The following is a 13,945-nucleotide window of genomic DNA, read 5'->3' on the forward strand; positions in this document are numbered from 1 at the left end:
TGCTCTCTGTGTGTCTCTCGGGTCAAGCTGGAGTCAAGCTGTGGACAAACCAACAAATCCTGCATAGTATACCTTTAAACAAAAATGCCAAAATGTGATGGTTTTAGGTTCTCAAATGTGGGTATTTGCTGCTTTTTGCTTTTTTCCTTGCCTTATATAATAGAAAGGGTTTTGGACTGTTGTGAAGCATTTGACTACATCAGCGTCCACATTTTTCACTTTTTTTGTTTTATGGACCAAAACGATTGAAGATGAATTAATAATGAAAATAATCATTAGTTGCAGCCCTATTTGCTACACTTTTTTACATCTTACCTTGTCGTCTGTGAGAGCTCATAGTTATTGGTTGTTGGTGCCTGGCAGACTTGAGCGAGGAGGACGGCAGAACAGGGGGAAAGGACAGGGGGAGGAGAGGTGAGTGCCGAGGGTGTCAGTGCACCTCTGTGGTGGCTGTAGTGACCACCATGAGCTTCCCAGCCAAGTCAGTGCTGCCAGGTGGAGGCGTCAGGCCAAGGAGGGACAGAGGGTAATTGTTTCTCAAGGTTTCATCACACCCAGACACAGGTGGAGACCTCAGTGGTGTGTTGTGGCAGGATTCCTTCCACCAAATAGTCAGGCTGTGAGAAGTGGAAGCAAAAAAAAAGTGTTTTCATATGAAAAGGATATTCCAGATAGAAGCTCAAATACAGATAGCTTATATACTGCCAACAAATCCAAAACAAATAAACAGGACATTTTCTGAGTCAGAGGTTATCGTGGGTTGGTGTCCTGTGGGCCTTTATATTCCTCACAGGCAGTTTTTGAGCCAAACCATATCTGTGTTTACCTGTGGCCATCTGGGGTCCTTAATGGCCAGGAAAGAACAAAGACCTGCAGATCACCAGGCTTAAAACAGTAAAACGATGACCCCTGTGTCTCATGATTGGTTTGTGTCTATCTGTGACCCTAACTGAACATGCATACATCAGATCTACCTACAGTAGACATTGTATTGTTGTATGTGCACGGCCAGTTATGAGTTGGATTGTCACAACAAAAGGTAAGGCTAGCAGCAACATGAGGTCACTTTTTAATGTTAAGTTCTTGTTTGATGCTGAACACTGACTGTATTCCGTATGTCTGTTAAAATCTAATTTTACAGTTTTTAATAAATATAAATTGGTTTATTTTGGGCAAGAAGAGAAAAGAAGCATTGGTTGAAAACATGAGTTGTATCACAAGTCATTTGAATGATTGAATGATCCAACAGCGAGTACTGTTACCACACCCAGTCAGGCAAAGCTTTTGAATTTGGTCTGATAGCTACATATAAGTTACTAAAATGCTAAAAACATGCAATGAATGAATGTGACTTTTATATTAAAACACAATAAGTAAAATGTGACTTTCTAAGAGTTTCATCTTTTTCAAGTTTCTTGTAACAATAGTTAGTCATACTTCCACAGCTTGCCTGGTCAGCTGGCTCTTCCTTGTAGTAAAGCCTAAAATGAAATGCAAACAAAGACTTCCTACTAGACTTGGGCAACTGGAGAAATGTATTGGCAATTGGTGGCTAGCCAAGTCCAATCTTAAGTCTTTTTTTGGGAGGGAGTGAGGCATTTTTTTTTTGCATGACTTTGGTCCTTTCATCTTGCTATTTATTAAAATAGCAAAAAAAATGGTCTAGAAATAATTAACTTGTAGAGATTCAAAACGTGTGCGAATAGGAACTGGCATTTGGAGTTGGGCCACATGCACGCTCTTGTTGCACTGATTGGCGACAGGTCAGTGACTCTAGTGACTAACAATTTAGCTGCTGTCCGATCAATTGGTGCTGAAATAGCCCTTACATGATTGCACTTGTTGAAAATCGCGGTGTCCTGTGAGGTTTTCCCCACCCCTTGTACGCCGCACACCCACCTGCACAAACATATCACCAACTGCTGGTCGGGCTGACGGTGGCTGGTAAAAAAGGTATATACTGCCAAACCCTACTTCCTACAGACATAGACTTACCACAGAGTAAACAGCAGAAGAGAAAAAGTAAGAAAACCTTTCATGTCTGATGTCTGTGTTATACAATCAAACTCTCTGCAAGGAACACATACATACCGGGAAGCATCTGGCAATTCAACCTTAACCAGCAGAAGCTAAAACTCACCACTGTCACATAACAGGTGTCAACAGAGTTGTAAATAAACAAGTGGTAATGAGACCTGCAATCAGTAGCTAGAAATATCACAAAGGCCAAGATAAAGTGTGTATGTGCTCCCTCTATTTTTTCAAACCCACAAACATGCTGCCACCTTAAATTTAAAGCTGTTGAACTGAATGTATGTCATAGAAATGAGTTCAGAAAGGAAAGAAGGTGCAAGCTATGAATTGCCAAATAAAACCTCATGGAAACACATTACTGCCAGGACTCATAGGGTTTTACTTCACTTATCACGAATTATCATAGAAGAAAAACAGTCCCTCGAGTGAAAGGTAAATTTAATGGAGGTGCATTAGCATGCTAAATGAGGAAAGTTAGAGGATTATTAAGATATTTGAAGTCACAAAATCTACAAAAAAGTAGCTCCCAGTTTTGCCCCAGGCCACAACTAGATTCCACTGTGGACTGTCAGGGTTTTAATTTTTGAGCTAGTGAAAATGTGTTGCTATGACACTGTACTTCCTCAGCATTTCTCATTTGCTTCAAATATTGTGTGCTGCACACCGCACAGCATCCTCCAGGCCTCGGGTAAAATAACCTGAGGGAAGGTTTAGAGGTTTGTATCAATGTCTGGCATGGGTGTGTTTACTTTAATAGTTGTGTCTATGTGGACAACATACTAATGGACAGCAGGAGGGATGCTCAAAGTGGGTGTTGATGGATCTGCTGAGTTAGAAAGGAGCCGACCGTGTGTTGACTGGAGGGCAGCAGTGCTATTCTCAGATCACTCCACCTATTTTTGTCAAACAAGTTGTCTGTCGCACGACTGTGCTTTTACAGTTTGTCAAACAATGTCAGCAATGACCTGAGGCATGTAGGCTTCTCACTCTCCCTGTTAGCCATATGCAAACAAAAAAAAGAAAAACAGAAAAAATTGTACAGCTCACATGGAAGCCATAAATGCAGCTTTAGTGTCACCATCAACCGGTGTGTGGCTCTGGTCAGCTGTGTGGTTCTTAATGTTCATTCCATATGATTTCACTTTTTCTCTTATTTTAACCGTTCTTCGGGGATCCTATTAAAAATTAATCTCTGTGCAACACTGCAGGTATTTTTTACTGCTCTGTAGAACCATAAAGTACACCACCTGCATCTTTCGACGCGTCTCATTTCCGCCGACTGACCCTTGGATGGATTGGATGAGATTTATTGTACACATGCAGCAAAGTTTGAATCTGGAAACGTTTCATGGTGCTCAACAGGAAAATGGCTTACAGGACCTCTTAATGGACTTCATTTCCCAAGCACTCTGAGTGCTGCCAGGAGTAATCATGATGGCATAAACATAACGTGGTTGGATAGCGAGCAGTAAACAACAATTAAGAGACCCCTTGCATAGCTCATGAAATGAATCATTGAAAATGCACTTGTGCCATGAAGACAGCTTCAGCCTCTCAGCCCTAATTGACTATGAATAATTCAGCTGGCGAGTGGGATTAACAGCACCGCCAGTATGCTATTGATTGACATGTTCCTGATTTCTCATAGTTATTAGCAAATATAGTTAAGGTATACAGAAAGAAGTATTTAAAGTGAGCAATATCACTTTAGAAATAAAAGATTCAACTACAACCTGGAAACCTGAAGAGAAGCTTTTCATTTCACTGTTGGCAGACGAGGAGCAGAATACTGTTATATGTTTACATTGTCACTAGTTTATCTGTCCCAAACTGATCCGTTCTTACTTAATGCTTAATTTCACATGCTTAATTTCCGTGTGACACAGGTGACAAGGGAGTGAAAGTGGGTAAAGAGTTGAAGCAAGGCAAAGGGGAGTGAGTGTGCACACGTAACTGAAGGGAGAGAGAGAAAGTGACACCCTATCTCACATGAAAGCACCTGAAGTGACAGAATACTCTCTGCTGCTTGTTCAGGTTTAAGTGAACAAGGCCATCTATGACCGCAGGACATCACATCAATCAGCTGTTGGTTTAACAGGGACAAGACGGAGGAGTATAGGCATCAAGTAGCACAGCAGGATCATTTTTCTTGTTGATATAGAGCCTTGACAGCCTGGGGACAATTGTGCGTCGCTCGCCACTAAACAGAATAAGTTTGGTGCAGCAACAACAAAAAAAACACACACCAAAAAATCAATACTGTAATGATATAAAATTGATAATATCATTGAATACAAAAATGGATAAGATCAGTCACTATCCTACAGTAGTGTGCAGGGGACTGCATTTGTGGAAGCGTGTTATTTAAAGGCGGAGTTCACACTTTTTTAATTAAAAGTAAAATCTCCATGGCAACACTATTAACACTACCAAATCACATTGTGCAACATATATGATGGTGTCCGGGACATAACAAAATTCCCCAGGCGCACTACATGAAAGGAAAGTGTTGAGCGACAACAAAACCCCAGAATTGAACCAAACAATGATCAACAGTTTTCACCATTTTATAGACCCAAATAACTTATTGATTAATCGATAAAATAATCGTCAGATTGATCAATAATAAAAATACATGTTAGTTGCAGCCCTATATTTTAGTGAATCAATTTTCCTTGTCATTGTACTAACTAACTTTACAATACCTTTGGCCTAACTATTGTTTATGGATTATCACTTTTTTCTGATTCATAATTATTGGCATAAAGTTAGTTTGTTTTCACAGTTTTTCAAGTGCGTCCAGTGAAAGCCTCACAGGGCAATCCACTGTATTCAGCTTTCACTGGAAGTGTTTTTAGCTCTCTGCAGTGTTGCTTCTAGGTTGACAGTTTTAGGGTGCACCACTGAAAAATGAATATAGGGGAAACACTGCTTTGCACAACCTACACGAAGAGGAAGGGCAAAACAGAAAAAAATTTGGTATAAAGTAAACCTTACTGAAGCTGGCCATCTACCTCAATATTAGACTGCCTAGAATCAAAGTTATGTTTAGAGTTTTAGATTAAGGAACATTGCTGTAGTGTGTGTGTGTGTGTGTGTGTGTGTGTGTGTGTGTGTGTGTGTGTGTGTGTGTGTGTGTGTGTGTGTGTGTGTGTGTGTGTGTGTGTGTGTGTGTGTGTATACGCATGAGAGAGCAATATGGGGTAGGGATTTAAATTGTTGGCATTAAATATTATGGCACACCATCCTATACGCTGTCACAGTAATGTGAGCTGTCGAATCTTTGGCTTCACTGTAACTGAAGTTTCAATGAAAAAAGCAGAGCATGAAACTAGATGTGTTGACGTATATGACGCCTCAGTTACCCTTAGTAGTGTGCACAGCTTCTCCAGATTTAAAGGACAATCAAACACCCGTGTTTTGTTGCCCTGGCAACAAGAAGCCAACTGAAATAAAAAAGCAGGAAGTAGCATCTTTCCATGCAATGTGCCAAGTCCTGTGAAGGCAGAGGCCCATTCCACTTCCCTTTCTTTATTACTCAAATTCTTTCACTGTCATTCTCACTCTTTAACCCATACTCCTTCTGACCCTGCTCTGAGCATCATCCATTTATGGGAATTCTGTAGCTTACCCTTTAGGTAAATGAGTGGGGGCTTTTGTAGCACTCTCTTCACTCTTTTTAGGTGTAGAAAGTATAAGCCAACTATGACTTCTTGTGCTCAAGAAACACACTGAGACAGAGTTCAAATTCTTTCAAAATCTAGAGTGCTTAGGGCAGTATACTCCATGAGAACCATGATAACTGCTTGGCGGATGGTTGAACAGAGGAGTTGAGAAGAGGGGGCGCCTACACTCCATCCAAATGTAGTGCAAATGTTGACAGAATTTCCAAAAAATCAGCAAAAGAAAATGACAATTACTGAGCCTGTTTCTGGCATTTTCTCTGTGCCAACAATTCATCAGTACAACACTATAAATGCTTTCAAGCAGAGGCTGTCTATAAAATGTGTGCTGTTATCCCCGTATTTGAACAATTTGGGCTGCAATTTATGATTATTATCAGTATGATATATCAGTTAATTAATCTGTTCATTATTTTCCTATAATTATTATTGTTTGGTCTATAAAATGATTTTAAAAACTGTTGATCACTGTTCAGTAGTGAGGTGGGATAGTTTGCACAGCAGGGTCCTTTCACCAAGACTGTACCCAAGCACGACACTGTCATAAAGAGACTATTAGTGACCATTAAACATCCAGCGATGTACACAAACAACTGAACACCGTTCACAACCGGCTTCTCCAACAACTCTTTCTAACTGAGTTTAGAAGACAGAATGGGTTCAATGCAGGGACAAGATCCTGGAAGAGGACAAAGGAGCTAAAACAGGGTTATTATTGGAGTTGTGAGGCACAACAGGGTATAGGGAACTAATTATAGCAGAATGATTTGCAGCCACAGACTCATTGGGTCAACACAAGGATTCATCATGCTTTAAATCACATCAGTTGAGGCTGAGAGCTTCTGTATGGTTGCTCATCAAAAGCTCTGTGTCTCTTTTACTGCTCTGAATCTTCCTCCTGTCTTTACAGTTTCTCTTCCCACTGTGAGAAAAATTGAAAACTGTTTCCCACAGCCCAAAGTCACATCCTCAAAGATCCACAGTCCAAAGTGTATTAACCAGACTATAGTTAGTTAAAGTCAGTTTACTATCATGTAAGACTGAAAAAAACAGAGAATATTCACATTTGAAAAGCTGGAATCAGAGAAATTAGAACAATTAAACGATTACCAAAATATTTGGTGACGAATTTAAAAGTTGGCAACTAAACAAGGAATCATTGCAGCTCTAGTCTGAAGTGCTGAATGAGTCGGCTATGAATATCCTGAGTCGGGGACTACAGTGGACTGAGGGGAAGACCCTGCCAAGCGGTTTACCAATTCCTGCTGAGTGAACTGTGTCTTTTCATTATAGCATCCTGTCACCTTATTTGTCCACGAGAACAACGGTGGCATTAATAGATCCTATTAGTATCCATTAGCATGACAATATCAAAAAAATGTCCGCAAACAAGCACGTTTTCCCCGTGCCAGCTTGAGCTAAATGATGGGACAGAGCTGGAAAGTCAAAGCACAAAGCACAGTGGAACTGAGCTAAGTGAGCTTATTAATGAGATTACAAGAGGGAAACTTCAGGACAAGCAAAGAACAAGAATTAAGTGCTTCAAACAATGGTACGGTGCTGATGTGCAAGTTGTCCAATGGCCCGAAAAGTCTAGTAAGGCTGGATTGGATTCAGAAAATAACTTTTTTATTCAACTTCAGCTATAGTTTATTAAAGTACACATCATCAAAATAGTCTGTACAAACCAAAAACACATAGCTTTACATGTAAAAGTACACACAAACACACACACACACACACACACATACACACATACACACATACACACACACACGCACAGAAATTTAGATTTAAGGCAAAGTATTTGATCAATGCTTGGTTGCATTTCTTAAGGCTCTGTGCAGAAATGTGGGAAATATGTACAAAATTAACACTGTAAACGTTGCATGGTTGAGAAGTTCAATAACTTAAATTCATCCCACTTAGTCAAAAGCTATACTTGTTCAAAAGTGTGTTTTTTTGATTTAGAGCGAATCACAATATCTCTGGAAGGAAACTTTGACACTATGTGATATTTTTTTCAAACAGTTCACAAGATTGCTGCCCTCACTTTTCAAGTGATACTACATCTTCTCTTCCTCTGTGTTTTTTTTTATTATTTCAAAACAACAGATAGTATAAGATGCGATCTTTACAACCCTCATATGAGTGGTTGCATTCACTGCCATAAAAGGGCAGAAGTGCCAGAGAAATAACCTCCGAACAGAAATGATGCCTTTCTTTAAAATGTACTCAATGTATCCCTACGACAATTTTCAATTATCTGCTCTGATGCTCTTAAAAAGGTATTTCACGTACCAGTAACTGCAATATATATCATGTGCTGAATGATTGTAATATTATATATTTTTTGTCATCAGCATGGTGGAGTGTTAACAGTAACCAAGGTTAGACTTGTCGACTACGCTCAGCTATTCAGTCTCGCTCTGGTAGCAGTTTGCTTCTTTCATTTCTGGATGTCAATGTCACTCGAATCAGTTGAAATCAAAGCTGTTCAACAAAGACTGACGTAAATGCAGGTCGGTGTGAAACTGCTTTCACACTGCAGTATCTGTGGTATACAAAGTTATGGATGATATGGAAAAATTATGGATTTTAGCTTTAAAAACTACTTCTACTGTAAAAGGTAAAAGGGAGGATGGCAGAGGAGTGACACCAGAAACATTTGACATAGTTAAGTGGTATAAAATCTTTCTTTTGTATGTGTTTAACTCTGCAGAACAGATAAGATAAACTATGTACATGTAATTACAGTTATTGAGGTGATATTACAAAGTAACATTAAATCTGATTTTGTCAATATAGCCCTTACAGTATGGTCCTAAAAGCTTATAAAATGGTAGACATGGGAAAATTTTGGACAAAGAGAAAGCATGTGAAAGAGAAGACCATTATGTACAACACACATTTGACAAATGTATCTGAGTTTAAATACTTTATATCAGGGCACCCGCATTCTTCCTGTATCAGGCTATTTGAAACTAACTGTAGACACGGCATGCAGTAATCTATTGTATTCTGTTATGTTTGTGCATTAAAATCCCACAAACCATAATTACTAGACACTCCGCTAATGTGTACACACATATGCAAACTGCAACTGTGAGGCTGTTACCTTGGCTCAGCAAATGTAATTTACTGCAGGTGTCTCAGGAGAAAACATTCTCTCTAAAATGCATTTAAGAAACGGTTATTAAAAATATATCTATGTACCTTTAATCTCCTGATCCATTTTATTGCTTGGCAGTGTAATTTTCACAAGGATGATGTGCACAGCAGCAGCTAATTGTTTTCATTATGAGTTGATGACTTGTAAGATTAATCAATTAATGGTTTTGCCGAAACATTGCCTGAAAGCTCCATGGTGATGTCTTCAGAAAAAAAACAGGAGACTGTCTTTTTCATAGGAAAGCTTTCTAAATGCCTTCGATGATTAATTGATTATCAGAATTGATAAGATTGATTAGCCCTAGTTTAATTTTTGTTATGCGGTCTTGGAGAAAAGTTTTCCATCTAACTAAAGTATCAAATGTAAACATCGGTTTTTGGTGTCTGTTTGGGTCAAAGAGCTCATTTCCAGACTCACCTTTTTGCACAATCACAAAAAGAGGAATCAGTGTATTCCTGTTAATACACTGTATTACTGACATAATGTGGTGTTTCTGTGACCTTTAAAGAGGATAATACAGTGGAGCAACAACAAGACATGTTGCACATCCCATAAATAGCATTATCACCAGTCAGGAAAAGTGATTTACAATATATTAATAATAAAACGACTCCTGGAGTGAACGTCACACACACACCTTGCAGAACCATGCGAACACTTCAACACTTTGTAAACAACACAGCAGAACTCTTAAGAAATATTCAGTCACACGCAGCCAGTTAATTTGTGGCTGCGTTGATCACTATCTATTTAATCGCTTGCATGCGAAGTGCAATCATAGGCTGTTCCTCTACAGCTGATTTCTTCATGTGACTGTTGAACCATCAGGGTGTGACTCGTGAGACTCCACACATTGTTACGGAGGGGTTGACACCAAAACCTGACATCTGCTACTGATTTTTTTTTTTTTTTTCTCCTATCAAACTCAACTGTGGCTCCACTGGAACAAACTTAACATGATGCCATTATCAATTGTGCACAAAGGTGCTCAGCTGAAATATACAACACCAGTCAAAAGTTTAGACACACTTTCTCACTCAAGTGAAAGGGAAAGTGTGTCCAAATTTTTGGACCGGTACTGTATATTAGAAGCTACCTCTTCTCTGATCAGGACCCTGCTTTCATCCTTTAGGGAGAGCACTCACGAGCCAATATTTTCAGAGGGCTGCAGTGACCTTGTTCCTGTGAGGCCTGGAATTTACAAGCGGGCACCAGAGTGTCCTCCAGAGCTCGTAATACTGAGGGAATAGTTTCCGCAAGTGGAGGCATAAAGGAGTCATAGCAGAGCGCAGACACAGCCCTGCTGCTGCTGCTCTCTTGTGTTTACACTTCATGAAGACACAAGTTTACACCCAAAGCTGTGGCAGCGGTGGTTCGACCTCAGCAGAAACCTCCAGCATACAAATATGGCTTTCTCCTGCACACATGCACACACACATGCACACACACACACACACACACACACACACACACACACACACACACACACACACACACACACACTTACACAGGAGCATATGTATTACCCAAAAACAAATATGTAGGGAGGATATTAGAGCACAGTCAACATTATATTACTAAAAGGACAACTTTTTGTTTTGTTCTACAATGTGTGACCCAGTTTTACTGGTAAACAAACTTTTAACTGGGTGACAAAATTCCTCACTACATCTGGCAACTCTTTACACCAACTTCACACTTGAAGGACAGCAATATGAAAACGTGTGGCGCTGTGCTTGGCTGCAGCTACGACTCCAAAAATGAAAGTGAAAAGTTTGGAAAAAGGAAGAAAAAAAACAGTAGGCAAGTCATAACAGCCCGTGGGTCATGAAAGTCACTTTTTACATCGTGTTTGAAAGGACTTTGAAACAACACAGCAAACAGTTATAGGTTAAAAATCTTACTCAAATCGAGCAGCCGGGTCGCGGAGTAACATTGTTGCACAACACACGTAGTATACGCGATACTTTTTTCCTTTTCTTTTTTTTTTTATATCTACTCCAAAATAGTTCCTCCTGAACAGCAGCGCCTGCATTACGCAACCTTTACACTTGACTTTAGCTGACAACACACTACGATACAAACTCACAAGTAAAGTCGTGTATATCAGAGCAACACTCAGTTTAGACTCCAAACAGGAAAAAGCGCAGAAAGCAACTGCAAACATAAACATTTTTTTTTTTGGGGGGGGGGATAATGGTTCTCTGCACACGCTCCAGACTGAGTTAAAGCTGGTGTGAGTTTTTGTTTTTTGTTTTTTTTTTAAACAAAGACAGGAAATAAACATTTACCTGAACGAGCACCCTTGGGCGCAAGTGGGTGGGTTTTTTTCTCTCTTCCAAGCTCCAGGAGCATCCACAGTGCAAGGTATCAGGACCCGTCGGTACTGTAAAAAAATCATTGAGCCCACAGCTCCGCCATACTGACTCAATCACGTGTCGGACTACCTCCTGTATTTCCGTAGAGGGCGGGGTCTGCGGGACGGGATGACTGACAGCCGCGAGGAAAATCAAGTTATGTCAGTGTGAAGAGTGAAGTCTGTCACTCTGCTCTCCACTCTGTCTGTGTCCTCTTCATCCAAATCAGCTTCAAGAGCCTCTGAGATGTTTCAATCGATTTATTATACTCACTTTATTAGGAGCACCTGTGCAGTACAAGCCAAAAAACTCTGCCAGCAGCTCCACTTTTACAAAGCTTAGAAATAGGTGCATTATATTGGATCATGTTTTGTCCACTTGACCAGGGGCAATTCTAGGATCAGACCTTTAGGGGGGGCTCAGCTCCTAATGACAATTTGACATACAATGCCCTGCAAGTGTTCAAACCCCCTGCTTAATTACTCATTTCACTAAATAACATAAATTACAACAATAAATATTAATACATAGTAAAGAGTGGTCTACTATAATGTATAATAATAATAATAGTTTAGAATAAACAATCACAGATTTCTACAGAGAGGTAGCTTAAGTGTTTGTCCCATCTCGCAAAATAATTAAAGTTGTATAAAATAACTTCTAGGGGGGGGGGAATAATAATTTTTAGGGGTGCTGAGATCAAATTTAGGGTCTAAAGGGTCTAAAATCACCACTGCACTTGATACATGAGTGTGGGTAAACTATTGGGAACACTTTTCAATATAATGCACTCTAGTATACCACCACCACCACCACCCACTACACCCTCAATAATAAACATAAAGTTGAATTATCAGCTTTCTGACACTGTCAACACAAACTGGAAATGTATAAGCTTCAATAAAGCAGAAAATATGGCAGAGCTGTTGTGTTGGGTTGCATTAGATTGCACAGGTGTACCTAATAAAATGGCAGGTGAGAGTATTTGTGGTTTATGTGATGCTTCTTTACCAGAATTATACTTACTATTGTCTGACATCTTAACCCCCACCCCCTTAGTCTGCCTCACCGTCTTCTATTTCAAAAGATGATTTCCGGCATCTATTTTTTCCAGAGTGACTTTCCACAACTGCAGAGAACATGTGTTAACTTGTGTCACATTCAGCACTTGGTTTAATACTTAAAGGTGGAGAGACATACTGTACTCCTTATGTGAACAGCTGTTTTGAATTTGGGCTGAATGAGGAAGTGCCTTTATTATTGAAAAGAGGCTTTGCTTTAAAACGTGATAATTATAAAAGTGAGGATTTTACGATAAAAATTTTTACAAGAAAGATGACGGCATATCCGTTGACCAAAATGCCCCAAGGAATCGGGAGGTTTATCATCAACAGCCTTACTTATCAACAGCTTTAGCGTCGTTAAAATGGTTTCAAGTACACTTTCAGGGAACAGTGATGATAGAAAATCAAACATTTAATACTAATAAGTGTGTGTGTGTGTGTGTGTGTGTGTGTGTGTGTGTGTGTGTGTGTGTGTGTGTGTGTGTGTGTGTGTGTGTGTGTGTGTGTGTGTGTGTGTGTGTGTGAGCAAGTGTTTTAAATTGCTATAACTTGTGTACTGTTCTGCTATTGATGTGCAACGTGCATCTTTTCTTCATCTACACACACTTGGCGGGTGTGGAGAACACCTCACTTGTTGGTGTCAGGTTGCACACTGAGAAATCACAGATATATTGCTTTAGCACATGATTTAAAACACTGCAACAACACAAAAATATGATACATCTTGAGAAGACAAACTTAAGTGTGAACTTTCTCCAACAAACTGGAACAGGTCTTTGATATGGGCAAGCTTTCCCAGCAGTCCCATTACCCAATAATAATTTACAAATTCAGTTATTGTGAACATAATCACAGTTGGATCTTGACACCATTACATAGTTTTACATTATTTGGCAAAACATATTTTATTTGATATCAAGGAATTATAATTTATCCACCATATATTGAATAAATATTTTAATTGTGTACAATTATTTGCATTTTCCATAAATTTGTATGTAATATTTTAAAACACTGTGGGTTTTTTGGGGGGTTTTTTTAGAACAAAATTATATCAAACAGGCATCAAAAGCAGAGAAAGCCTTTAATCATCAAGTCACATCTCCCTCAACTTTTAATGAACAGTTGTCAGCAAAGTAACATTTATTTTGCAGTAGTAGCAAAGACGTCACTAACAGGGGCACACTGGAAAACAAAAACAATTTCAGTCAAAAAAAACTGCTCTGTGGTTTAATTAGTTAGATAAAATTGAAAACTGAGTTATGAATCTGCTTTCTCCGTCCCCATGAAAGATTATCTTGCCTACTTAGTTTTCATAATGAAAGCAGAACCGGTGAAGCCGTCTTCCATATGAAGGATGTATAGACTGGAGAGGACTCACAGAGCATGAAAGCAAAGGATAGAAGATAGGAAAACACTTGATAATATGCACAGCCTGACAAAGAAATGTAATGAATGGCAATTATGCATGGTACGTATCCATAAGTCACAATGCATGCCTATATACAGCAAACCAAAGGCACTAATGTAGATAGAGCTGAAAAGTGGACGATAATGCTGCCAAGCTTGAAAGGATGCTGCCACAAAAGTAGCAGCATGGTAAACAATGGCGCTTTAGCTCTAAGAGTGGGGGGC

The 13,945-nt window shown here is 39.4% G+C and overlaps 2 protein-coding genes across 2 annotated transcripts in view; both read right to left on the reverse strand.

Annotated features, from left to right (window-relative positions):
- The window catches only part of hdac4 (histone deacetylase 4), a 127,219-nt gene extending 115,934 nt beyond the window's left edge, over positions 1-11,285 (reverse strand). The window contains exons 1-2 of the mRNA XM_062432455.1: positions 11,181-11,285; positions 316-617 (exon numbers count right to left, since the gene is read on the reverse strand). Coding sequence (XP_062288439.1) covers positions 316-337 — 22 coding nt within the window. The 5' untranslated portion in view covers positions 338-617; positions 11,181-11,285. The remainder of the gene's footprint in view (positions 1-315; positions 618-11,180) is intronic.
- Positions 431-13,945, reverse strand: part of LOC133993294 (lactase/phlorizin hydrolase-like) — a 39,263-nt gene continuing 25,748 nt past the window's right edge. The window contains exon 20 of the mRNA XM_062432207.1: positions 431-617. Coding sequence (XP_062288191.1) covers positions 431-617 — 187 coding nt within the window. The remainder of the gene's footprint in view (positions 618-13,945) is intronic.

Source organism: Scomber scombrus, chromosome 13, assembly GCF_963691925.1.
Source record: "Scomber scombrus chromosome 13, fScoSco1.1, whole genome shotgun sequence".
In the NCBI taxonomy this organism is placed as follows: domain Eukaryota; kingdom Metazoa; phylum Chordata; class Actinopteri; order Scombriformes; family Scombridae; genus Scomber; species Scomber scombrus.